The 26,682-nt window shown below is 36.4% G+C and overlaps 1 protein-coding gene across 6 annotated transcripts; it reads left to right on the forward strand.

Annotated features, from left to right (window-relative positions):
* Nucleotides 1–420: 420 nt before the first annotated feature.
* Nucleotides 421–26,682, forward strand: rock2b (rho-associated, coiled-coil containing protein kinase 2b). 6 transcript variants are annotated; one of them, XR_008160608.1, is made up of 35 exons: nucleotides 665–1,277; nucleotides 4,833–4,914; nucleotides 5,352–5,452; nucleotides 6,224–6,361; nucleotides 6,934–7,194; nucleotides 7,504–7,648; nucleotides 7,745–7,883; nucleotides 9,054–9,145; nucleotides 11,966–12,128; nucleotides 13,121–13,205; nucleotides 13,547–13,635; nucleotides 13,829–13,877; nucleotides 13,974–14,109; nucleotides 14,441–14,532; nucleotides 15,087–15,333; nucleotides 16,467–16,573; nucleotides 16,700–16,859; nucleotides 17,312–17,472; nucleotides 17,671–17,855; nucleotides 18,079–18,148; nucleotides 18,272–18,375; nucleotides 18,692–18,878; nucleotides 19,007–19,100; nucleotides 19,204–19,298; nucleotides 19,410–19,592; nucleotides 19,692–19,863; nucleotides 20,311–20,511; nucleotides 21,214–21,281; nucleotides 21,372–21,460; nucleotides 22,544–22,622; nucleotides 22,718–22,982; nucleotides 23,605–23,881; nucleotides 24,917–25,001; nucleotides 25,530–25,611; nucleotides 25,936–26,682. XR_008160608.1 is itself a non-coding variant. In XM_052587163.1 (34 exons), the coding sequence occupies exons 1-33, from the start codon at nucleotides 1,179–1,181 to the stop codon at nucleotides 25,606–25,608; spliced, it is 4,494 nt and encodes a 1,497-aa protein (XP_052443123.1). In that variant the 5' UTR covers nucleotides 665–1,178; the 3' UTR covers nucleotides 25,609–25,611; nucleotides 25,936–26,682. The 6 variants fall into 6 exon arrangements, 4 of the variants coding, with proteins under 4 accessions (XP_052443126.1, XP_052443123.1, XP_052443124.1 ...); XR_008160607.1 differs by lacking the exon at nucleotides 25,530–25,611; XM_052587163.1 differs by lacking the exon at nucleotides 24,917–25,001.

The following is a 26,682-nucleotide window of genomic DNA, read 5'->3' on the forward strand; positions in this document are numbered from 1 at the left end:
AAGCTGAGTAGAGAGGTCATGTGTCTTTTGCAGAGTCAGACTGTCTCATTAATTACAACCCGTGTCAGCTGTTTCCATTGACAAAACACTACTTAATGTGTTTGTGTAGCCCTTGTAGAGAGCATCAAGTAACACAGAGTAACAAATTAATTAAATTAATTAGCCAACAGGTCAATGTGGGCCCCACATGGGTTTTGATGTCATACCCCAAAATGGACATGACACTGAAGATTTTAAGAAAATGTATTAATTTATTGCTATATATATGGTGTCATGGGCTGGCATGCTGTTGGCTATTATATTGTTATATAATATGCCTGTAAAAACACAGATAGTTAACACAGATAAATTGTTTATATATATATATATATATATATATATATATATATATATATATATATATATATAAATTATAACAATATCCTGCTATTAATCTTTCAGTAACGGTGCTCACTGCAGAGATGTTTGTCACAATTATAATCATCAGAACAGAATTTGAGTGCTGAATTACAGTACATTTACGAAACGCTTATGAGAGAAGTAGTCTTTAATAAGGTTATTTGTGCCATCATAAATAGGCTACATGTAATCGTCTAAATATATCTAGTGTAGTATATGGGATCGTATTTAGAGTGACGCTCGGCTGGTAAAAGCGATGGCTGAGATAAGATCCGAAGAATTCCAGCGGCCGCGAGGGAGGGACGCGCCGCAACAAAGAAACACGCCGTCCACATTCACATACATGTACTCATACTCCTCTCTGCTTCATTTACACAGAAATAACAAGGAGGAGGAAGAACGAGAGTGTGTTTTTCAACATAGACCGTACACGGAAGGGTTTTCTCCTGAAAGTTTTGATCCGGAGCGGGAGAGACACTCGGTTTCCTGAACGCGTGGGTCTAACCTTTGATCAGTGCTGGCACAAGCGCCGCGCGCGGAACGCCGCTGTCATTTACACAGGGGACAAGACTCAAAACTACTGTAGTCTATTCCGTTTATTAATGCCGTGTATAAAGTCTTTGGCTAAAGAATTCATTCATCCAGAACCGGTGAGCTTCGAGAGGCGTCGCGTTGAGTTACGACAGGTAGTGACAAGTTTGACTCAGATGTTTGAAGTCTCACAATCGCGGCTCTCTGTCTGATGTCTACCGGGACCTTCACTACACCGAGCTACCGCAATGTCGACCGGAGCAGGAAAGAGACTAGAGAAGCGGGTGAGAATACTGGAGTCCCTCATCAGGGACCAACGATCACCGCTGAATTTGGAGAGTTTGCTGGTAAGGTTATGGGATAATGGGATGCCTTCTGGGATGTAGACCTTCTAACTAAAATGCATTATCTGGGAGGTTATGTGTAGTCAGAAGTTTGAATAATAAACCCCATATTAATTAAAATATAAAAAATTGACAAACATTATTAGACACATCTTGGCCAACATTTGTCACGCGAGTCCTCCAGACATTTGTTTAGTCAACATTAATGAGTGGATTAAATTTCTAAAATTAGCTTGCATCTCCAGTGGCAATCGCAGGAACAAACAGTTCATGTTCATTCAAAATATTATTAGGCTGTCTATTACATGTGTAGACCTTCATTAATTTTTCGAAAAGATATCTAGCATGTAAATGATTATTCCTTTTTTATTAAATAGGCTACCAGAATATCACGCATAATAGAAAATAAATGCACCTTTAAATCATTAAAGAAATACCAACATTTCAAAAAGGAGGAACAAGGTCCATTTGTAAATCAAATTAATATGATTACAAAAAACTAGTCATATGTACTTATTTTTTAATTATCCAAAGAACCTATGTAATCCACACTGGCTTTTGCAAATGATGTTTATGAAAGTTTGCTTGTATTTTATGTTTGTTTATGTTTTAATATTGATAATACCGGAAAGCTCTTCCTTCACATATAGGTTGTACAACACAAAACAAAACTGAATTATATGTTGAAGGTGTAAACAAATGACTGGACGTTTGTCCCAAAGGATTGCGGTAATGTCGCTGTGTATTATCTCCGAACAGTGTATAATCAACACATCCTCCTCCACAGTAATATTGCTGTCTTTTGATGGTAATATTTTCCCCAAAAACAGCACTTTATTATTATCCAGGCTTAAAGCACCAGGCTTCACTTATTTTACATAAAGCACATATCATCAGAAGGCAGAAAGTATAACTTTACGAAATGTATGTTTATTCAGTGGGTTAAGGTGAAATGTGAGGACATGTCAAGCACACTTTACAGGGTGGTAATGTCTAAAATGTGTGCTCCTATTGTCTCTTCCCATCAAAGACCGAATATCTTGCATTACTACACAGTATTCTCCTCAGCAGAAAAAAAAACCTCATTCCAGACAAGAACTGCATTTTTGAGCAAGAATGAAAGTTGGCACACCCTTCCTTCTCTGGCTGCTTCTTTACTGTTCAATAGGCCTCAGCTCTCTGTATGGCATTATTAGTCAATTCACATATACTTTTATTTATAGCATCTTAAAGTACACTTACAAGGAAGTTTCTGGATTTAAGTGACTTGCTCAAGGGCACAATGGTGACAGTTCATACAATGACTTCTTTCCTTTATATAGTAGCTCTTCCGTGTGCTCCGAATTTTCTCCTCATTAATACAATTTTACACCTTAAGCAACAAATAGTAGTATTTTTCTGTAGATACAAAGATGTGCCTTTCATATAGTGGTTCTAAAAAAGTGGTTTTATTTTACATGGAGTAGGTCGCCTCAGGGGGCAGCCATTTTAAGATCACATGGCCAGCTGAATACTTCTCATTTTGTCTTAATAAGGCCCCTATTATTGTGCACTTTATGTATGCTGAAATGTAATGCATTGCTGCAATGTCATTGGTACATGAATACTTTTTTGGGGCAAATAATACACCCACAGTAGAAGTCCAAGACAACTGGATTATCAGCCAGTTTGAGTGCAGCTTTAATTAAAATGATGAATAAACATATTTTGAAATAAATAATTTGGCTCCGACATATTTATAAAGACAAACCCTTTCATAACTCCGTTGGAAAATTAGATAATAGCGTTGCATGCTAACCTGTTCCATTAATGGTAAATGATAGCTATCTATGAACAAACCCTGGAGGTATTGGGTGATGTATTTTTGGTGTGTGTGTGTGTGCCTGTCATGCTCTGGCTATGGGAGGCCCAGGGAAAGACCTAACTAAATCCCTGCTGGTTCATTCCACAGCACGTTTACTTAGAAACATCCACTCACTACCTCAGCTGCTTAGCCATGTATGCTAAGTCAACTCTCAGTAACAGAGTTGAAAATATACACAGCCTATGTTGAGTTGCATTTCATTCCTCTTTTATCCAGAGGATTACATCCTGTCTTCATCCAAGTCATGCTTGCCAGACAGAGCTCCATTTAAGTTCATGATATTGACATCACAAACCCCTTTCTGATACTCAAATCATATTATTGTGATATTTTGTGATGAAACTGAATTTTGGAGAAAAAAAAATTATATTGAGTCTCATGACTTTAATTTATAATATTGGATGCAGACTCATTGTATCCTGCTGCATTGCTACTAAGGGAAATGTCTTACAGGAAGCTGAGGTCACATCCTTCAATTGAGGAGAGAGATAGCTGACACCAGCTTCCTTTGAGTGTGTGTTTGCATTTTCTAAAAGCTGTGTTGTGGACTGACTCCTAGTGCAAGGAAAACAGGATTCTGTCATTGTTGATTGTGTTTTGGCCTGTATGTGAGTGCCTATTTGTGCTAAGGAAACAAAGTTCACCTAACACCCCTTGAAAACATAAAAGTTTTGAAGGTATATAACCAAAGCTGCATGTATTTAATGAAAAATACAGGAATAAATAATAATGTTATGAAATATTATTACAATTTAAAATAACTATTTTCTGTTCAATGTATTTTAAATTGTAATTTACACCTGTGATGGCTGAATTTTCAGCAGCCATTATTCCAGTCTTCTGTGTCACACGATCCTTCAGAAATCATTCTAATGCTGTTTTGCTGCTCACAAAATGTTTTTATTATTATCATGCCTAATATTTTTTAGAAACCATGATTTTTCAGGATTCTTTGATTTAAAAAGTTCAAAAGCACAGCACATATTTGAAGTAGAAATCTTTTGTCACATCAAGCGTCTTTACTGTCAATTGAATGCATCCTATTTGAATAAAAAAAAAAAATATTAAAAAAATTACATATATGGCCAGATAAGGACAGGTGACAGTTTTTATCAACTGGGTTGAAACTCTGTCACATAACCACCGTGCTCTTCAACTGTCCTAACTGTGGACCCCTGGTTAGCGGTTTTTCTTGTTCCAGCTTCAGCAAAACACTGTTATTAACCTTTTATGTTGGGCCAGCTAGTTTATGATGTTGGCTCGGCCAAATGGAAGTGTTTGGGCTGGGAATGTGGGGGGTGGGGGCAAGTGTGTCTTCTATGTATAGCTCTGCAGTGTCACTGTGTGTGTTTGGAGGGGTGTGTGAGGTAATTTCCAGGATCATCCAGTGTTAATCATATCATTAATTTCCTAAAGTCAATTATAAAAATACAGTTACTTCATTCTAATGCCTAATCCCACTCCTAAATCTCTTCTTTCGGTTTATATCCAAAGTTAAATGCCACAACAGGACTGTCTGTCAGAGTGGACTAAGATCTGGGATTAGAGGAGAGAAATAAAGTCTCTATGATGTCATTTTTGGCTCTATGAATAAAGAGAAAAGCCAAATATAGAAATCACTGTGTATTTGAGATTATAAAAACAATATCTTTAAGTGTTTTTAAATTTATTTTTTTTGTTCTTGTCTTGTGCAGGATTCAGTAACTGCTCTGGCCCTTGATCTGAATCATCCCACGCTGAGAAAGAACAAAAATATAGATTCCTTCCTAAACAGATGTAAGTCTCTTAGGAAGTACAAAGATTATTACATTTATTGTATTTGCATGTTTTTTTTTTTTGTGTGTGTATTTTTTTTTTATTATTTTTTTTTTAATTGAGCTTTATGAATTAATATTGTCAGTAATTTAATTATAGAACTTTATCTCAGTAACTTATTAAACTTAATAATTGTTTTTCTGGAATATATAATGATAAAAAAAACATACTGTACATTGCTATATTGTGATCAATATATGGATATATCAATACACATCCAAATCCTACTGTCTGCTTTGTCAACATGTAGATTACATAAAAAAGTTAATTAAATAACTGAGGGATTTCTGTGCCCTGATACATTTTTGTAAATGAACATAATGTAAATGTGTTTGTTAATTAATTATTAAATGATCAACTGTATTAATGTAATAATATGCATTGTATAATCTCTCTAGATGAAAAGTCAGTGAGTTGCCTCAGGGAACTACAGGTAAAGCTAGATGATTTTGACAGAGTCAAGCTGATTGGTCGTGGAGCATTTGGCGCAGTGCAGCTGGTGAGTGGGTGTGTGTTTATGTGAGAGTCTGCCCATCTTATCTGCTGTTTGTCTTCAGGCATAGCCTTTTCTCTCTGGGTGTGTGTTAAAGGATTAGTTCACTTTCAAATTAAAATTTCCTGATAATTTACTCACTCCCATGTCATCCAAGATGTTTACTTCTTTCTTTCTTTAGTCAAAACGAAATTAAGGTTTTTTAGAAAATGACTGATCATTTCACTAGATAAGACCCTTATTCCTCGTCTGGTATCGAGTAGAGCCCTTTGAAGCTGCACTGAAACCGTCATTTTGACCTTAAAACTGCTTGGTAGCTGTTGAAGTCCACTATAAGGATAATAATCCTTGAATGTTTTAATCTAAAACCTTAGTTTCTTTTCGACTGAAGAAAGAAAGATGTAAACTTCTTGTATGACATGGGTGAGTAAATTATCAGGAAATTTTAATTTGAATGTGAACTAATACTTCATTGCCAGTGAGGCTTGTACGCACATGTTCTGCTTGCTCCTACTTACCTGCAGCAACACAGAGCATGCATGCTTTTACATTTTTGATAGGCACATATTGTCTTATTCTTTTAGTTTCACACTTGTCACTCAAAATATATAAGTCAGTGTTTATAAATTATTAACTATGGTAGAGCATAATCTGTTTCTTAGAGTCAGCTATAGATACATTAAACACTTGTTTGCATTAACATAATGCAGAATGTGTGTAGTTTAATTAAGGGTTAATGTGGATATTTATGATGTTAATGCACATATGTGCATGTAGGTACGACACAAAGTATCCCAACAAGTGTATGCCATGAAGCAGCTCAGCAAGTTTGAGATGGTCAAGCGCTCTGACTCCGCCTTCTTCTGGGAGGAGCGCGACATCATGGCATTCTCCAAGAGTCCCTGGATAGTTCAGGTGGGATTCACTTTCACATACAGATATGCATTTGTGGTACTGAACTGCATCTATATCTGGCTTTAATAATAATAAAAAATCTAGGGTGCCTACAAGGACACTGTTAAAAGATTAAATCACTGGTAAGTAAATAAATACCTCTAGGGATGTCAAAATGACCAGTACTTATTATAGTATATTAAGTTGATAATAAAATAAAATAAAAATAAATGCAGACCGAGTGCTTTCAGGCGGTTGTGTTTGAATGCTTGCTCCTAACAGGATGCACCTGCACATGTTCTATGTCCTAATGTAATTAGGCAAGAAAAGAAATGTCAGATCTGCTCAACATAATTGCTGCTGTAATGTTGATTTGTTCATAATATTAATTAACAAAAATGTGGTCATTCTAATGGACAGTTATCTTAAATAATAATTACTCTGAAAAACCTTATTAAGAATTAATTGGGAAAATACTTGAAGACAACATGTCCCTTTTTTTATTTGTATGTTGTGAAATTACACTGTATTGCTATCGACTGCTAAAATGTTGGTATTGTGACACCTGTTCTCTCCTCTCTCTCTGTCCATAGCTGTGCTGTGCATTCCAAGATGAGAAATACCTTTATTTGGTGATGGAGTTCATGCCAGGTGGAGACCTGGTGACTCTGACCAGCAATTATGACATCCCAGAAGAGTGGGCTCGATTCTACACGGCAGAAGTGGTGCTGGCACTTGATGCCATCCATTCTCTGGGCTTCATTCACAGAGACATCAAACCAGACAACATGCTGCTCGACCGCAACGGACACCTGAAACTCGCTGACTTTGGCACATGCATGAAGATGGACTCGGTGTGTTTTGGGTTGTGTGATAAGTGCCTTTGTGTGTTTGTGTAACTGTGTGTCAAATTGTATGCAAGATTGCAATTAGTTTGTCACAAATCAAAGTGTAACCTAACAAGAAACCTAGTTTAAACCATTAGATTTGCATTTAGACTGCAGAAATTCCCCATGCTATGGTAATATTTATGTCAGTGCTGCCATCTTCTGGTTAGATCATATAGTGCAGCGTGAATTATGATAACCTGTCAATGGATTTAAAAGGGCTATTTACCCCAGTTTAATATGCATATGTGTATAAGCATCTGTATTTGTGTTTAGTCCGGTATGGTCCGCTGTGACACTGCTGTCGGGACCCCTGATTACATTTCCCCAGAGGTTTTGATGTCTCAAGGAGGAACAGGTTACTATGGCCGGGAGTGTGACTGGTGGTCTGTTGGAGTTTTCATATATGAGCTGCTAGTGGGTGAGTAGCAACAACTTCATCTGTATCCTTCAATATCCTGTGATGTCATCTCACTGTTCTTACAATCCTATATTAACCCTCTGTGGATGTGGACAGGTGACACGCCGTTTTATGCAGAGTCCCTGGTGGGCACCTACGGAAAGATCATGGATCACAAAAACAGCTTAACTTTCCCAGATGATATTGAACTGTCAAAGGAGGCCAAAGACCTCATCTGTGCCTTTCTGTCTGACAGGTGAGAGAGAGAATGCTAATGCTAAACATTAGACTTTTACTGCCCTGAGATGTGACGTCAAAAGCAATAATGATGAATAAAATAACGTTCCATTCAAGTTGAAATGATGCTTAACTTTATTGCAAAACAATAATGATTTAACCATAAGCAGAATAAAAATAGTTATACTGAAATAGGTATACTTTAAATATTATTTTGTTTGTTTTGGTTTTGATTATTTTTATTATCATATAAAATATGCACTACTGTTCAAATCTGTAGGGGTCAGCAAGGAGAACTTATATTGATCAAAGGTGCAATATTAGAATATAATTGTTTACTTTTAATTTGCTAAAGAATCCCGAGGGAAAACTGTATCAGTTTCCACAAGAATATAAGGGAGCGCAACAGTTTACAACGTTGATAATAATATGAAATCATCATATTAGAAATAATTCCTGAAGGATCATGTGTCAAGACTGGAGTAACAGCTGCTGAAATGTCAGCTTTGCCAACACCGTAAAAAATATATATAAACAGACAACAGTTAAAATATGTTTTTATATATATATATATATGTATGTATATCACTATACTGTATTATTGATACAGTAAATTCTGCCTTAAAGAGCATAAGAGGCTGCTTTAACAAACTTTCAGTCACTTTCAGACCAAAATTCAGTCACTGGTAAAATTTCAACTTTATGTTCCAGTGCTTCTACTGCATTTCTTTTTTAATGCCAGGTCACTCTTTCAGCCTTTCACCTTCAATCTGTTTTCCAATAAGTCGTTTTTTCAGTCTTTTTCTCCTCCTCTCACGTGCACACACATATGAACATTCCTGATCAAATATCCAGAGAGGGGTATATGTTGTCATGTAAAAGCACAACACACACACACACACCCCTCCCTTTGCATTCTAGCTACAGGAATGTCCCACACGTGGCAGTCCAAACTGCTGCACCCCTCTGATCCAGATGCAAGGAATGGGAGGAGAACGACCGTTCCTTATTTTTTGATGTTGCTGTGTGTGTCGCTTTCGCTCCTCAACTCATCCATGCTTTGCCGTTTCCCATCAGCCACTCGCTGTTGGAAGTTCCAGGCTCACACACACAATCGTCACTTAAGGGATTAGTGAGCGTGGTTGTGGTTCTCTGTTTGGTTTGCTGACCAGTGTTTTGCTATGTTCAGGGAGGTGAGGCTTGGCCGGACTGGAGTGGATGAAATAAAATGTCACCCTTTCTTCAAGAACGATCAGTGGACCTTCGACACCATACGAGACAGTAAGCCTCTGAGTGTGAGTGTGGCTGATCATGTGATCATGACTTGTGAATGTCATGATCATTCATGATAATTATAGCCAATTAAGTAATTATCACTATTAAGTCAATATTACTAACTTACTATAACATTATGCATGTGCAGAATGATAATGGTATACAGCTGATGTATAAACTGAAGTCTTGCATCGGTTCATGTCTTGAGTCGTTCATATCTGCTCAAATTATTAAATATGGGGTTTTGGAGTACAGCTTTTAAGCTGAATGAAATTGCTGCTCAGATTCTTTCTCCAGGCAAACATTCACTTCACACCCTCATGCTGTGCTTCAGGGAAAGCTATTTCAGTCATGCCATCATAGTCTTGAATTAATTTTGTACTGAAACTTTTTTTTTTGTTCTTTGCGGTTTCTACCCACTGACTGTTTTATTGATTTATAATGATACAGTAACTAAAACAGTTTACTTGTTTAGATGTGTTAGGCTTGTTGACCATAATTTATCTTCACTTAGTTGATGTATATTTCTGCATGAAGTTTAAAGGGATAGTTCACCCAAAAAATTGAATTCTGTCTTTAATTATTCCCCCTCAGGTCGTTCCAAACCCGTAAGACCTTGCATCTTCGGAACAGAGATTAAGATATTTCTGATGAAATTCGAGAGCTTTCTGACCCTCCAAAGACCGCAACACAACTGAAATGTTCAAAGACCAAGAAACGTAGCACGGACTTCAGTAAAATAGTCAATTTTACAGGGTTCAACTTTAATTTTATGAAGTTACGAATATACTTTTTGCGTGCAAAGAAAACAAAAATAATTTTATTCAACAATTCTTCTCAATTCTTTAATTCTGATTTTCACACGCATGCGTTGTTTACATGAAGTGGATGCAAGTGCATGCATCATTGTACTCTCCACAAGGGTGGTGTGCCATAGCAGACGGGACGAGGAGGAGAAGAATTGTTAAGTCGTTATTTTTGTTTTCTTTGAGAACAGAAGGTTTTTTCATAACTTTGTTAAATTACGGCTGAACCCCTGATGTCACATGGACTATTTTACCAATTTCCTTGCTACGTTTCTGGACCTGGGAATATTTCAGTTGTGTTGCTGTCTTTGGAGGGTCAGAGAGCTCTTGGATGTCATCAGAAATATCTTAATCTGTGTTCCAAAGATGAACAATGGTTTTACGAATTTGGAAAAACAAGAGGGTAAGTAATTAATGACTGAATTTTCATTTCTGGGTGAACTATCTCTTTAATTATGTGATGTGATTAAACTGCAATGAGTGCTGTTACACTTTTTGCTGTTTTATGCCATTAATACTTTATTTTTGTTAGTTTTGTTTTGTTCTGTAAAATTGCTCTCTGTTTTGTTGTGTTGTGTTGTGCTGTGATGTGCTCCTGTCAGGGTTGTGGTGTTTTGGACAGGGTTACAGGGTTATGGGGCTGGTTTTCAGTAAGGGTGGAACCCAGCATTTGGCCCGTACACAGTTACTAATGAGAGAAGAGCCTCAAAACCGCAGAGTTGGACTCGTTTTCTGCTCCTCTTTCTATCCCTCGCTCCAGTGATGCCCAAATGCACATTTTGTATTTGCTTTCTATCTAGCTTTCTCTCTGACTCCATAGTAGTCTGTTATTAGCGGTGCTATCAAGGAGCATTCTGGGAAACAACTTCATCTCTATATCTGTATGATGCAGTGTTGCCATATAGCAACGTATCATTATCTCTCATTTTCTTGCAGTTCAGAATAAAATACAACAGATTTTGGATTTTATCTTCAAGACTGTTTTTCTTGCATCAATGATGACCAAATTTATTTTCAAGTTTAATAGATGTTTATTGTCTAAATTGCCTTATGTCTGAATTGGTTTTACAGTATATTGAAAAAATATGGATGTAAATTGCAGTAATGCATTTCCTCACTGAGAAATGTATAGATCAGTGCTATCAGTTACATTACTGCAGTTATTTATTTATTTATTTATTCATTTTGAATTACTTGAATTAATAGATTTAGCACTGTTTATGCATTAAAGGGATAGTTCATTCAAAAATAAAAATTCTGTCATTAATTACTCACCCTTCCAAACCTGTAAATCCTTTGTTCATTCTCGGAAAACAAATTAAGATCTGTATGATAAAATCCAAGAGCTTCTTCATAGACAGCAACACAACTGGGACAGAAAGGTTGTAAGGACATCGGTAAAATAGTCCATGTGAGAATACTTTCTGTGTATACTTATACTTTCAAAGAAAACAAAAATAACAACTTTATTCTACAATTTCTCCTCTTCCATGTCAGTCAGGCTTCTTGTAGCTTCATATCATTACATGGACTATTTTAACAATGTCCTTACTACCTTTCTGGGCCTTAAACGTGTTTTTTCCGTTGCTGTCTATGCAGGGTCAGAAAGCTCTGCAACATCTCTGTCTGTTTTTGTTTGGCTGTGGAGAGTTTGAATGCAGTCCATCCCCATTAGATGTTTGACACATGTTCTCCCAGCATGCTCTGCACATTCGCTCCAGAGGCAGGGAGTGTTTTGGATGTGTATGTGAGCATGAGTGTGTGTGTGAGCACAGTAGGTAGTGAGTAAGCACCGGCCAGCTTGGCAAGTCATACATGCCACTCCTCCCTTCAGTACAGTGTCTGCTTTGTGTGCTACACACACTGAGCCTTTCACTGTGAGACTCTCTCTCTCACACACAAGCAGTCAAACAGGACACACTATTTTTGCTCAAATCTTTTACAATATTCTCTCAACCCCCTCCTCTCTCTCTCTCTCTCTCTCTCTCTCTCTCTCTCTCTGCCTCTCTCTGTCTCTCAGCCATGGCTCCAGTGGTGCCAGAGCTGAGTAGCGATATTGACACCAGTAACTTTGATGAAGATATAAAGGACGATCCGTTAGGAACCGAGACCTTTGCCCCTCCCCGGGCCTTCACAGGAAATCAGCTACCATTTGTGGGCTTCACCTATTTCAGGGAGGACCAGTAAGTTTGAAAATGTGATTTTGTGTGTGTTTGACAAGATGGATTCTGACAGTCGAAGAGGGGCTAGTGAAATTTTGTGTTACAATGTAAAATATTGTCATATTTTATTACAAATGTTTTATTTCATCTTACGTAATTGATTTGTTGCATAATATGTCAATGTAATATAATTGACGTGTGTGGAAAAAGGATTTGAAGAGTCCCAACAGGGTTCCCAAACATTTTGGCCCATTAATTTCCATGACTTTAACAGGCACTCAACCAATATTTTTGAGCTGAGCATACCTAGAAAATAATATATTCATTTGATTTCCGTTGACTTCCGAGTTTTTTTTGTTGTTGTTTATGATGGATATTATACATTTTTTATAATTTTTTTTATTTAATGTGTTTCAATGACTTAAAAAAAAATGTTTTCCATTTTCAATCTTTTCTAAGTTAACATCTACAGTGAAAAGAGATAAATATTGAAAAAGGTAAAGACTGAGACCGAAGTTAAAAGAGTTAAAAATCCATATTTCAGACACTGTAGCACTGTTTGACTTACAGATGAACACTACAGAGCTGTAAAACGACTGCAGGCTTCTGTTATTGATTGATAGAGACAGGATGTACAGTATTTTTTTTACATGATTTTGGTAACCATGAATGAGTGCCGTGCTTGTTCCATCACATTTCCCTCCTTTTTCCCTTATCCTTTAGCTGTGCCTCCCTCGCTTTCTCAGTTTCTCCAGTGTGTCTGAGTGAAGCCACATGGGCCACTGGCTGAGACTGGCTGGAGACTGAATAGTTGCTTTGAGATTTTCTTTCTTTCATTTCCTCTCTCCTCCTCATTCCCTCTCTCTTTTTCTAACTTATTCTCTAAAAACTGTCTTTTTCATCTTGAATTAATTTATGAAAGCTCAAAGTGTGTTGCTGCAGAGTAATCAAGGACCAAGCTTGCTGAGAAGAGTGGAACTTTTTCCATAATGCTCTTTCTATCTCTCTTTCAGACTGTTAAACCGAAACAATAATTGTTCAGAAGAGGACTCTAAAGCTGATAGTGTCAATGAGGATCATAATTTAAACCAGGCAGAGGTGCATTTATTTTTAAATATTGTTACTTTTCTTTTTTATGTTGATAAAGGGGTATTTGAGCCTTACTGATAGAGCTGTGAGTGTACATAAGGAAAAAAGTGTGGGGAATGTGGCTCTATAATAGCGGGTGGCACAAAATTAGCACTTAGATCTCTAAAATAGATGCTTTTATGACTTGGTCTGCAGCAGAATTTACCCCAGCCGTTTGGTGCCGTTACTCAACATAATTGGAGTGTTTCTCCACATTCTTTAGATAATTGCTGCTTTTAATAGAATGTGAAAACAACTGGCATCAGTTTTTTTTTGTTGACTTTTCACATGTGTTTTGTGAATGTTTCCAGTCCAGTGACCTGCAAACAAGGCTGAAAAAGTTGGAAGAAAAAGTCAAACATGAGATGCTAGCAAAGGAGGAACTGGAAAATAAATGCAGGTATAAATACTCATAAACATGCAGTTGGATCCAAATGAGAAAATTATTTCAATTTCATGTCATGTTTATTTTGTCTTTAAATTACATTTTTGTGGCCTCAGATTTTGGACCGCACTGTAATTCTGTTTATATTTATACATAAAGCAAATTCAAAATGCTGGCAACAAATTTAATCTGTATTGTGTCTTAATAGAACAGCAAATCAGCGGCTAGAGAAGTTGTCCAAAGAGCTTGAAGAAGAAGTAAGACACAATTTTACATTGCACTCACCCAAAAAAGGCTTTTGGTTCAAATCGTTCAGAAAAAAAGTGCAGCTTCTTGTTTCTCTCTTGTTGAAGGTGAATGTGAGACAGGCTGTGGAAGACTCTCTGAGGGAACTGGAGAAAGAGAAAGCTTTACTCAAGCACCAGCGTTCTGCGAGCATACGAAAGGCTGGCCAAGAAACGGACAGAAAGCGTCTGCTTGAGAATGAGGGTGAGAACATTACAAACACCTTTGATAGATCTCAACAATGACATTAAATTAAAAACAGTGACTGCATTGTGTATTTACAAGGAGCGGGATAAATTCTATTCACGAAGATATCCATATTGCATCAATCTTTAGATGCAGCTTCTGTGCAGCTTTTGGTTGAAATTAGTTCCTTTAATGCACAATATTTTTGCCGACATTCTTGATTCACCGAAGCACTGGCCCAAAATTTCTACCCGATTTGCTCAGTATTAGCCTCTCCCATCTAGAAAGTATTAGTTCTGCTCTGCTGATGTTGTGATGTTAACATATTTTGCATTTCTCTCTCTTGCAGTGAGCAGCCTGAAAGAGCAGCTAGCCGAACTGAAGAAGAAGACCCAGAACTCTCATATCTCTGCCGAGAAGAACATTCACCTGGAAAGACAGGTCAGAGCCTCAAAACCTCAGAACAATAACAATATAACAAATAGCCAGATGATAAACTGATAAACCTTTTGATTTAAAAAGTTGAAAAGCCTTTTTAAATAAGTTTTTTTTTTTTTTTTAATAAATATAAAATTATACAAATATTTGTTATTAAGATAGCCTAAGTGAAGAAACCCGCTAATGGAACAAAATGCAAAATAGAGTTCTGAAGCCCCGAAATAATTTGAGCTTAAACTACCGATCAAGTTTTTAAAGGAATTTATCATTTTAGTCAATAAAGATTTAAATTTAAAATTTAAAAGAGAAAGTAAATACAGGAATAATAACCCTAATGTCTATTACATTTCTATTAAATTTCAAATAAATGCTGTTCTTTTAAACTTTTTATTTTCATCAAAGAATCCTGGAAATAAACACAGCCTTGAAGAGCATAAGAGACTTCTTTCTAAAACATGACAAAAATCTTACTAACCCCAAACTTCTGGACAGTTTCGTGAATTTGTTTTGGTTTTAAGGATATAATAAAAGTACAAAAGAGCTTGTGATGTCTTTAGTTGGAGGAGCTGAATGCTAAGCACCAGGCTGAGGTGGAGGAGTGCGAGCGGCTGAAGAAAGCCCAGGGTGAGGCTTTGAGACAGTCCCAGCAGCTGGAGGTCTCTCTCAGGGAGCTTCAGGAGCGTCTGGCCCAGCTGGAGAGCAGCCGGCTGGGTCTGGAACAGGAGAGACTGAGTCTGCAAACCTCACTGGAGGTGGAGAAGCGAGAGCGAAGCCTCGGCTCAGAGACCATCAATGACCTACAAGGTGAGTGCATTGCATGTGTGTCTATGCCTTTTTCTGTTCATCACACAGATGTAGCTGTGAATTCGCTTCTACCAAGCTTCCTAGAAGGAGACCGTGTTACATTCTAGGGATCACACTTGTGTGCAGGTCTGTGTGAGTGAGTGAAAGCAAATATTTATGTGTGAGTGTGTAGGTGTCCGCTCCTCGCTGAAGGACACACTGGGCTCTTGTCTGCTGGGCTGGGCAGTGTTGTTGTGTTGGGGTGGAGCTGCCCGCAGCGAGTGTAAACATGAATAGAGCGTTATTTTAAGGTCAGAGGCAGGTAGATGACGTTGTGTCGCTGGACAGAGAAAAACAGGCAAACAAGAAATCTCTCTTCGTATTTTCAGTTTGGATCTTTTGTTTTCATTTGTGTTTTTATAATCTCCTGAAAGATTATTATTATTATTATTTCACTTAAATCACAGATTTTACTACTTTAAAACTGAAGTCTTAGTCTGGGTGACAGATCAATAAAACAAAATCCTTACATAAAAGGCATCTGAAAAGTAGCAAAAATAAATGAAGGCATAGTAAGTTTTAAAGTATGAAAATTCCAAGATAAACAAATAGTGAAATATAAATATAAAATGTAATTGTCAATTTTTCTCAAATTACAACTGTCCTTCATTCTTTTACACCATGACAAATGGTTTTGCAAGGATTGTGATGAAATATGTGGTAGATATGAAGAAAACAAAGAAAAGACAAGGTCATTTGTCATATTATTTAAAAATATGTGTGTATGTATATATATATATATATATATATATATATATATATATATATATATATATATATATATATATATATATATATATATATATTCGTTTAAAAATGTTAGAGACAAAATAAATATAAATAAATAAATAAAAATCAAGAGTTTGAAGCGTTTTTATAATTTTTTTTTTTTTATAAAAAAAGAGTATTTATATTCTAAAGGACCACCGGGCCAAATGTGCCTATAGAAGAAACACCTATTTATGGTTTTTATGGTTTGAGATTTAACATAAAAAAATTAACCTAATTTCCTGACTTTAGCTTCATTCTTGTGATTTTGTAAGGCTGTCTTTCTTTCAATTTCATTTTTATTTCTATGTTTCTTACATTTTCAGGACGTGTCTCTGGACTGGAAGACGAGTTAAAGAACATAAAGAGTTCTTTATCAAAGACTGAAGCAGAGAAAAGACAGTTACAGGAGGATCTTACTGCCCTGGAAAAGGTGTGTGTGCGTGTGTGTGTGTGTTTTACTGAGAGACTAAATGACTCACATTCTCAGCATATGATGTGTGTGTGGTTATGTGTATTGTTTTGAACCCCATATTAATGTTGTCTCCTTCACCCACAGGAGAAGAGCAATCAGGAGATCGATCTTTCTTTTAAACTCAAAGCCATTCAGCAGAGTCTAGAGCAGGAGGAGGCGGAGCATAAAGCCACTAAAGCCAGATTGGCTGACAACAACAAAATCAACCAATCCATTGAGGAGGCCAAGTCTGAGGCCCTGAAAGGTAAAATTACACCGTTGCCTCTGATTTAAAAAACTTGTACAAATTTCACTTCAAATTAAAAAGGGGAGCTCAGTTTAGAGTGCGAGAGAAAAAAGTAATCATGGTTACCTTAGTTACCCATTTGTTTACTCTGGCCAAAGTCCTCAATTGCCTCTCTTAAAATGATCCTGTGATAAATATAAAACTGTTACTCAAAAGGAATTTGCATAAACAAAAAAACTTGTATGTTTAATCTTTACCTTGACACCAGAATCTTGCCTGTCAAGATTTACATGATTCTTTTGGAAGAGTACGCGCATTACCCCGTGTGAAAAAAATGTTTTCCTCATTCCAAAATGACTTTTCCATTTCTTTATTTTTTTGGTTCTAGCTGAGTAAATCTTTCCAAAGTCTGTAGTACAAGCCTGTGGCTCGTTCTCCGTTGGGTTATGTTGTGTGTGTTTGTGTGACAGATATGGAACATAAGCTGCTGGAAGAACGATCTGCCAAGCAACAGTTGGAAAACAGACTGATGCAGCTGGAGAAGGAAAACTCAGTATTAGACTGTGACTACAAGCAAGCCAAACATGAGCTTCAGGAGCTCCGCTCGCTCAAAGAAAAACTCACTGAGGAGGTACACCTGCATATTTGTGTTGTTTTTTAATTTTAACATATTTTTTGCACTTCAACACTATTTGTGGCGCATATTTCTGCATGAAACTTCATTTTAAACTTAAAATAAAAGGCTTTTTAAAATTACATAAATGCATCACATGGTGTGTGGAGAGTCCAAGATTAAATCCAGTCTTTTGTGTGTGTGTGTGTGTGACAGGTGGAGGTGCTGAGTGTACGTGTGCAGCAGGAGACTCAGAAGAAGACTCTGTTTCAGGCAGATCTCAATGTACAGAGGCAGGAGGTCAGCACCCTGCGCTCCTCGGAGAAACAGCTCAAACAAGAAGTTAACCATCTGCTGGAGCTCAAACTCAGCCTGGAGAAACAAAATCAAGAACTACGCAGGTGAGTTAGGCTTCATGATGGAGGCGATATCAATTACAATGGTATTGTTCTTCTGTGTCATTGTGTTGTTAATCTCCTTATTCTCATAGAATTAGAATGATGAATAAAACTGGGTTATCGTTATAGTTATGGCTAAACTTACAAAGTGAAACACTAATAAGCATAATGTTACATAGCAGACATATATTGTGCATGCAATTAATAGCTCTCTTTGTCTACTCAGGGACAGAGAAGAAGCTGACAAACAGCTGAAAGAGCTGAAGGACCAGTTGGAGTCAGAGCAGTACTTCACAGTATGTCTGACAGGCTTTAACATATATTTTGTCAGTGAATGTGTCGAGGGCTGTCTTTTGATTGGTTCGTGTATCTGTGCACTCATATTTGTTTTAAAATGAAAATGTTTTCCGTGATTTCAGAAACTGTATAAGACTCAGATTCGAGAGCTGAAGGAGGAGAGCGATGAAAAGGGTAAACTCTACACAGACGCTCAGCAGAGAATAGAGGACCTGCAGGAAGAGAGGTGTGTATATCCACACAAGTATTTGTTTTTGAGACAGGATAGCACGACATATGATAAGGACTGGACTTTTTTTATAAACTGCTCTACGTAATTATTTTCAATTGACACTATCATCTGTATTCATGAACCATCAGATAGATAGATCTGTGCAGAACTCATGTAATGACCAAAACGGTGTTTCTTAACAAGTAACTTTTAGTTTAGTAAGGTAAATAGATGCTAATAGAATGAATGAACCGATAACAATATCTATGCTTGCATCTTTGTTCACCAAATTCCTGTTAATGTACAAATTGGTTCATGTGTGTTTTGGTAGGGACTCATTAGCGACACAGCTAGAGGCAAGCCTGACAAAGGCAGACTCTGAAGAGTTGGCTCGCATCATCGCTGAGGAGCAATACTCAGAACTGGAGAAAGAAAAGATCATGAAGGAGCTGGAGGTCAAAGACATGATCGCCAGACATCGGCAAGAACTCAGTGAAAAGGACAATACCATCAGCTCGGTGAGTATAAGAGCGATTATAAATATATCATAAAATATCAGAAGTAATAATTTGTCTGAACACACCAATATACACTTTAATTAATATTAATTATGTAATTTTTCAAAAAATATTTTACCTAATGCAAGCTGGAGGAATCGAACCGCACACTGACTGTGGACGTTGGCAACCTGGCTAATGAAAAAGAAGAGCTCAACAATCAGCTCAAACACTTCCAGCATAGTGAGTAGGCTGCTGAATGCCAGTTAATATTATAATAACATGAATGAATTTGATGTTATAATGTTTGTATATGGGCTTAACATTTATAAATGTCTATATACAGAGCTGGAGAAGGCCAGAGAAGAAGAAAAACAGAGGAAATCTTTGATCCTGTCCTTTGAGAAGCAAATACAGTCTGAGCGAACCCTCAAGATTCAGGTGTGTTTGGCTTATTTTAATCAAGATACATGTTAAACCGTTGTTCTCATAGCTTAAAATAGCTGTTATAATTTACCCGAGGCATGCTAATATCAGATGTTTGTATTGTAGGCTGTAAACAAGCTGGCTGAAGTTATGAAGAAGACTGATGTCAGAACACCGCAAGGCAACACCTTTGATGTCCGCAGGAAGGAGAAGGAGAACAGACAGCTCCAGCTGCAGCTCCGCACCGAGAAAGATAAACTCAACCACACCATCATCAAATACCAGAGAGAAATCGACGAAATGCAGGCTGTAAGTGACATTAAAAGCATACATTTAAAGGAAATGTAACCACCAGGAGACCTTGCCAATATTCTGCATGAACATATAAATCTGTCGTTCTGTTTGCAGACGTTAGCAGAGGAGTCTCAGGTGCGACTGGAGATGCAGATGGCCCTGGACAGTAAAGACAGTGATATTGAGCGTCTGCGCTGTCAGATCACTTCTCTGAGCATCCATTCTCTGGACACCAGCAGCATCAGCAGCACCGGCAACGACCTGGATGGTGATGACGCTTATCCAGGTAACTATCCAGCTTATGACCCATCAAGCACAGAACCGTGTAATGTGCTAATTCATTCCATAATTGATTACCACTTTTTAATTCATTTTGAGCAATAAAAAATGTTGCAACCACAAAGCATTCGATATAAATATATAATATAAGAAAATCAAAAACTGTTTTCAAGGAAGCACTCGCTATACTTTTTTAAACTTAAAAACACCTGGCATATCTATCTATACATTTTTTCCACGGATATCCACTGACTCTACAACACATAATCAATACATAACTGCCACTATTTTTCTCTTTTACCTGTTCTCCATTTCACTCTCTAGCTATCTTTTTTTGTTGACTTCTTTTTAATGTTACTTTCTTCCCCTGGTCAAAATGGCATACTAGATTTATGCATCTCTTGCTTCTTTTCCTTCACTCTTCTTTCACTCCTTCCCACTCTCGCCGCTGTAGTGCGCATCACACACTCACACACCTCGGAGTCTATGTCCTTCACATACCAACGAAGCTCCAAGTCAGTGTGTATTGATACCCGGCCATGCCGGATCGTTCCTCGGTTCTCCTCCGACTCCGAGGAAGAGGAGGATGAGGAAGTCGAGTGGGAGCAAAGGCCCGCCCTCACATACGAGAAGCCTACTGACCAAGAATCTGCAGGTGACCCTGCACGGAAACAAACCCGAATGATACTGCTGTTTGCCCTCCTTTACCATCCTTCAGTGTGGAGTTCAAATACTAAACACCTAGACAGCATTTTGGGGCATAATGCCTATGAAATCCATAAATGCTGTCTAGATAGGCCACTCGCTAGGTCAGTGAATCCCAACCATGTGTATGCATACCACAAGCAGGGATTTTTTATTTTTTTTATTTTTTATTCTATAAAACCGGTTTAACCTAAACAACTGGCTTTGTTTAACCAGTAAAAATAATTACTATAAAAAAATAGGGGTTTGAAAAAATAAAATAAAATCAATAATTAAGAATGTATTTATTTATTTATTGTAATTAATGACTTCACACACTTATCTTAAAAACTGTGCCAAAGACAGAAAGGTTGGGAGCCACTGCATTATGTTTTGAAACACAGCCGCACTTTTTGACTTTGGTGTGGTGCTCATTAGATTTGACACTTTTTCACATAATCACACTGATCGCCTTGTGTGTTTTCTGAAAGACCATTAACACTACTAAAAACCTTTTTATTCCAAGAGACTTCCAAGAGTACAGTTTGACATTCTGCCTCCAATTTCTTAAGGAAAAATTAGTCTGCCTTGTCATTTTCAGTTTGACAAAACCTGTGTGGCTCTGTAATCTTAAATAAAATGTGTAAAACACTCTGTTTTTCTTTTACCACAGATTATAGTCTGGAAGGATGGCTCGCAATGCCTAGCAAAAATACCAAACGATTTGGATGGGAAAAGAAGGTAAAGGTTTAAACCTAGACACTCACATGTGGCAACAAAAACGCCCTCTCTGATCATCTGTGTGTCTGTCTATCTTTGTGTAAACTGCAGTATGTGGTGGTAAGCAGCAAGAAGATCCTGTTTTATGACTCGGAGCAAGACCGAGAGCAGTCAAGTCCCTTCATGATTCTGGACATAAAGTGAGTTTTAAAAAGTTTTAGGCCTAAATTTTAGATTTGTGTATTTGAAATGTATGTAAAAAATAGTTTTATAGCGTTTTAACATGACCTAATGAACTTAAAGGGATGTATGTTTGTCAGTTATAAATAAATAAAACCTTTAAGATGTCTGCCCTCATCATGGCAAATTAATGGAATTGTTTTGCATCTATTTGATTTTATTCTAAATAATCATATATGTGACCTTTAGTGAGATATGAGATTTATACATCACCTGAAAGCTGAATAAATAAATAAACTTTCCATTGATGTATGGTTTGTAAGGATAGGACAATATTTGGTTGCGATTCAACTTTTTGAAAACCAAAAAAAATCTAAATATTGAGAAAATCACCTTTAAAGTAGTCCAAATTAAGTCCTTAGCAATGCATATTACTAATAAAAAATTACATTTTGATGTATTTATGGTAGGAAATTTACTAAATATCTTCATGGAACATGATCTTTACTAAATTTCCTCCATACGATGTATTTTGCTACAAATATACCTGTGCTACTTAAGACTGGTTTTGCAGTGCAGGGTCACACATGTAAAATGCATTTATTCAGATTGCTTAAAGTCAGCTAAATCTGTTCATTGTTAAAATTAAAAAATGTATTCAATTAATTAAATTATTATTCAATAATTCAAATTGAAAAACATGGTTAAAATATGGTTAGGTGTGTATTAAACAATACTGAATAAGATTGAAACAAATTGGATAAATGTATGGATAAATACATAAACCTGGTTATTGTATTTAAAAAAAAAAAAACTTTTCAGTTCATTAACACTATAATAGAAATTTTACCTGTTTCATTTATATATATATATATATATATATATATATATATATATATATATATATATATATATATATGGACAAATATGTTTGTATGTGTTTGACAGATATGCACCACATTAATTTATTAGTTAAAACTGAGTAATCCAAATGCATGGGAATTTTATATGAAGTTCAAATACATAAATCTTAAAGATTTACTGCTATCTTGCGCATCATTAGCCAGCCCATTTATTTTTATGCCTTCCATTTCCCCTTTTAGCAAACTCTTCCATGTGAGACCTGTCACTCAGACAGACGTGTACCGCGCAGATCCAAGAGAAATCCCACGCATCTTCCAGGTAAAATGCTTAATTTGTCCCTCCAGGAAATGTTTTATCATTCTTTGAGATTAACCTTACCAAACCTCTTTTTCTTTCTTCTGTTCTGCCTGTAGATATTATATGCTAATGAGGGAGAGAGCAAGAAAGAGGAGCTTGCTGTGGAAGCTTTAGCAGGAGCTGAAAGGTCGTCATTTATCCCACACAAAGGCCACGAGTTCGTGCTCACGCTTTACCACTTCCCCTCTAGCTGTGAAGCATGTCCGAGGCCTCTGTGGCACGTCTTCAAGCCCCCACCGGCCCTGGAGTGCAGACGCTGCCGAATCAAATGCCATAAAGACCACATAGATCGCAAAGAAGAGGTCCTAGCTCCTTGTAGAGGTCAGGAGGTCACACTCACAAATCACTACACATTCAGATTGTAGCTTGTTATACACATTCGAAATTAGCATTTTTGGTACTAAGATAAAATATAGAAGGTGTCATAAATTCCTTTGATTTATTTGTTTTACATTTTTTATTATAATATAAATAATTAATTAATTATTAATATATTACAACCACATTTTCATAAAAAAAACAATATAAGTAATATTCTAATTATAACTATATAATTTTTTGTAAAAGATAATTGCTATCAATTTTATCACTGTTATTACATTTTATTTATTTACACTACCATTTAAAGGTTTGTGGTCAGTAAGATTTTTACCAAGGCCGCATGTATTTTATTAAAAAATATACAGTAATATTGTAAAATATTATTACAGTTTAAAAAAGTTTCACTTTTTTAACATGTTGTAAAATGTATTTTATGTCTATAATAACAAAGCTGAATGTTTAGCTGCCATTACTCCAGTCTTCAGTGTCATTTCTTATTATCAATGCTGAAAACAGATGCACCGCTTATATTTACTTTGTATATTCTTTTTATCATTAGTAACATTATAAATGTAAATATAAATTGCAACTGACCTGTATGGTTCATTTTTTGACTCTCCAGTGAACTATGACATGTCCACGGCGAAAGAGCTACTGCTGCTGGCCAACTCCACAGAAGAGCAGCAGAAATGGGTCAGCCGCTTACTCAAGAGGGTCCCACGTAAACCTTTAGCCCACTCCTCAAGCATAGCTATAGCTTCTCCTTCCTCCGAGGCATTACCAACTGGCCTGTCCCCTCATCCCTCTCCTCACCTGTCAGCCCGTTCCTCTCCTAGCCTTTCACACAGAGGAGCCGTCAAAGTGTACTCCACCCGACAGCAGCCCTCACCCAAGAGCAGGTGAGAACTGCTTCACAGATCAGTTACTTACAAACGAGCTTGAGGGAGAATTATGTTACACGCGGTCAACTGAGGTTAAAAAACAGGCATTTATAAAAGCAGTGGTTCTCAGCCAGGAGGTGAGGCCCACTACTAGGGGAATTATATTATATTATTATTAAATAATATAAAATGTGTATATATTTAATTTTAATAATAACTGATATTTATGTTAATTTTAATTATCTAGCTGCTAAACTGCAAAAAAATAAATGTGGTATAGAAGAACTTTACAAAAGAACATGCAGTTCTTGAAACTTCTGGATTTGCTAAATGTTTTGTGATTTAATTAATTTACCTGTATTGACAATCCCAGTTTCTGTTAATAATATATTATAGTTCCGTTAATATTATATTATGTAGGGGCCAAACTCATGCCTTTAGTTTTTAGCCTGCGATTGTGTGTTAAGGAGGCTGATATTTTATAATTCTTTGAAACAGAAGATTTGAGAGTAAAATTTATATCCATTTATACAAAGTCACTTTCTGTAGTCATTAAAATCTTCTTTACTGTTTCCTACTTACACTTCTGTACTAGCTTAACTTTTGAGAATGAATATTGGAGCATTGCTAATGTTGTCGATCCTTATATTTATATTGAAACTATTTGCAAGTTGCTTTAAATACAATCGTTTGCTCAATTAAAAGAAAAAATCACCCAAAGATAAACTTGTATAGACTACTTACAATAATTTGATGCTGTTTTGTTAGTTTTTGGAGCTTGCCAGTTGTGGTCACTTTGGGGAAAAAGCAGTGTAAATTCTTCAAAATTCTCTCTTTTTTTTCTGTGGATGAAAAAAATTGCATACGGGTTTGAAACCAAATGAAAGTAATTATATTATCAGCATTTTCATTTTCATTTCCATCAGCTTCAATCAAGGTAAATGTAGATGCTTTTGATCATAGTTCTGTCATATGTTAACCTTGCACAAGAAGTTAGGTTTGGCTGTTGCACAGGTTCTCTGTAGCTTACATTATACTGCTAACCTTTTATAGCCCTGGCCCCATGCTCCGTATCATACTTCATTGACCTGTTCACCTTTGACCTTTCACCTTCCCCACTTGTGCTTATATGTGGACAGTAAGTACACTGCATCACTGCTTACCGCCCAGGTTTTCTGCTCGTCTGTGCTGCCCTAAAACATCACCTTCAGATATTTGGCTGTCTTTTCTGTTCTCTGTATGCATCTAAAATGGAATAGATCTTCTTTGCTTGAATGTAAATACTAAAACAAAAAATCCACTAACAATGCAATCTCTCTTTTAATTCCATAACACTGGCATCTAATTCTAACTGAGCTCTTTTTAACGCAGTATCTGATAAAATATCAGACTTTTTAACAAAAAAAAAAAAAAACAATATCATGAGGGTTTGGGGCAAATATCTGCCCAAAAAATGCAATAGTCAAATCTTATTCTAAATTACAATTAAGTATAAATAAAGAGCAGCATCTGTCACATCTTTGTAGAACTTAAAGAAAAGAGTGAAGAAAAGAGTGATCTTTTTCAAAAACTGCATTGATCTGTAGACTTTAAGTTAAACATGGGTGGCCATAATTTTTTCCGTTGATATTTTTACATGAGGCCGAATGACTCCTCTTTGTTCCAGATTGCTTGAGTTGGGCCTGAAGGACTGGGGTTGGTCTCTTGATGTTGAAATGGATGATGACGATGTATTAAACTTCTGAGGAGTTGAGTTTTGTGTGGTGAAACCACAAGTGGTGCCTTAGCATGTTTTTTTGTGTCTGTGTGTTTATGCTTTGGCTTTAAGGTGTTTTTTGATGTCATTAATAGTGCGTTTTGTTTTTCAGTGTGAGGGACTATAATTAGGTCAAGTTTTGATATTGATATTGTGTTTGATGCACTAATGTGAGTGTGTAAGTGTTTGGCTGAATTTAAGCCCGGCTTAGTTTGAATGAGGCAGATAAACTGTTGTGTGTGGTTTGAATAGCGAATGGGATATTCATTTATTTTTTTCGTTAACCTGAAACATCTCTCCTCTCTTTTAATTTCAGCTAACTTTGGTGAAGGTTGGATAAGTGATAATCCATTTGGGAACTTATGAGAGCGGAGAATGTCAAAGTGTTCATTTTGGCAAATTGCAGGACATCCATGTGCCAAACCCCACAAGTATAAATGACTGAGGAATGGGGCGGTCTAAAATTGAAAACCGAACAAGCCATAAATCACCTAAAGGGTGTGGTTTCAATTTTAAGCCATTTTAAGAGTGTTTTATGTCTTTGTAGACTATATAATTTTTTTTAAAACATTTTGAAGTGAAAATTTGAAACTTTTTGTTCTCCTCACAAGGTTGATAATAAGTGTGACTGTTTGCCTGAGTGTGTGTTTGAAACCAAATATATAGGCTCTGCAATTACACCATCATCTGAATTTATATACTCAATATTATATCTATTTTTGTTAGGAAATCAGATTAATATTTAGTGACAGAGTATATTTTTATCATGCATTATATGAAAGAAAACTTTTGAAAACTGCTTTTCAAAGAGCATTTCTTAGTTGTTTGCCAGAACTATTTGCTCAAAATATATGCATTATTAAAGAGTGATATTACGTGATGCAATGTGTAGCACATTTTATTAATTGCTGTGACAAAAATTAAACACAATCTGTATGCATAGTGGAACATGAAGACCTCCGGTCCAAACATTTTCTGTGTTTTATCATTTTGCCATGTTGCCACTGACAAACCATTGGAAAAATTGTGAAATTGATAATAAAAAAAAGCTTTATTTGATGAA

Source organism: Carassius gibelio, chromosome B20, assembly GCF_023724105.1.
Source record: "Carassius gibelio isolate Cgi1373 ecotype wild population from Czech Republic chromosome B20, carGib1.2-hapl.c, whole genome shotgun sequence".
Taxonomy (NCBI): domain Eukaryota; kingdom Metazoa; phylum Chordata; class Actinopteri; order Cypriniformes; family Cyprinidae; genus Carassius; species Carassius gibelio.

Bases quoted from the DNA above. Each gene is read 5' to 3' on its own strand.
- rock2b (XM_052587163.1), top strand. From the start codon at position 1,179: ATGTCGACCGGAGCAGGAAAGAGACTAGAGAAGCGGGTGAGAATACTG. The intron at 19,864-20,310 runs GTAACTATCCAG...TCGCCGCTGTAG, and splicing joins TGGTGATGACGCTTATCCAG to TGCGCATCACACACTCACAC. The intron at 20,512-21,213 runs GTGACCCTGCAC...CTTTTACCACAG, and splicing joins TACTGACCAAGAATCTGCAG to ATTATAGTCTGGAAGGATGG.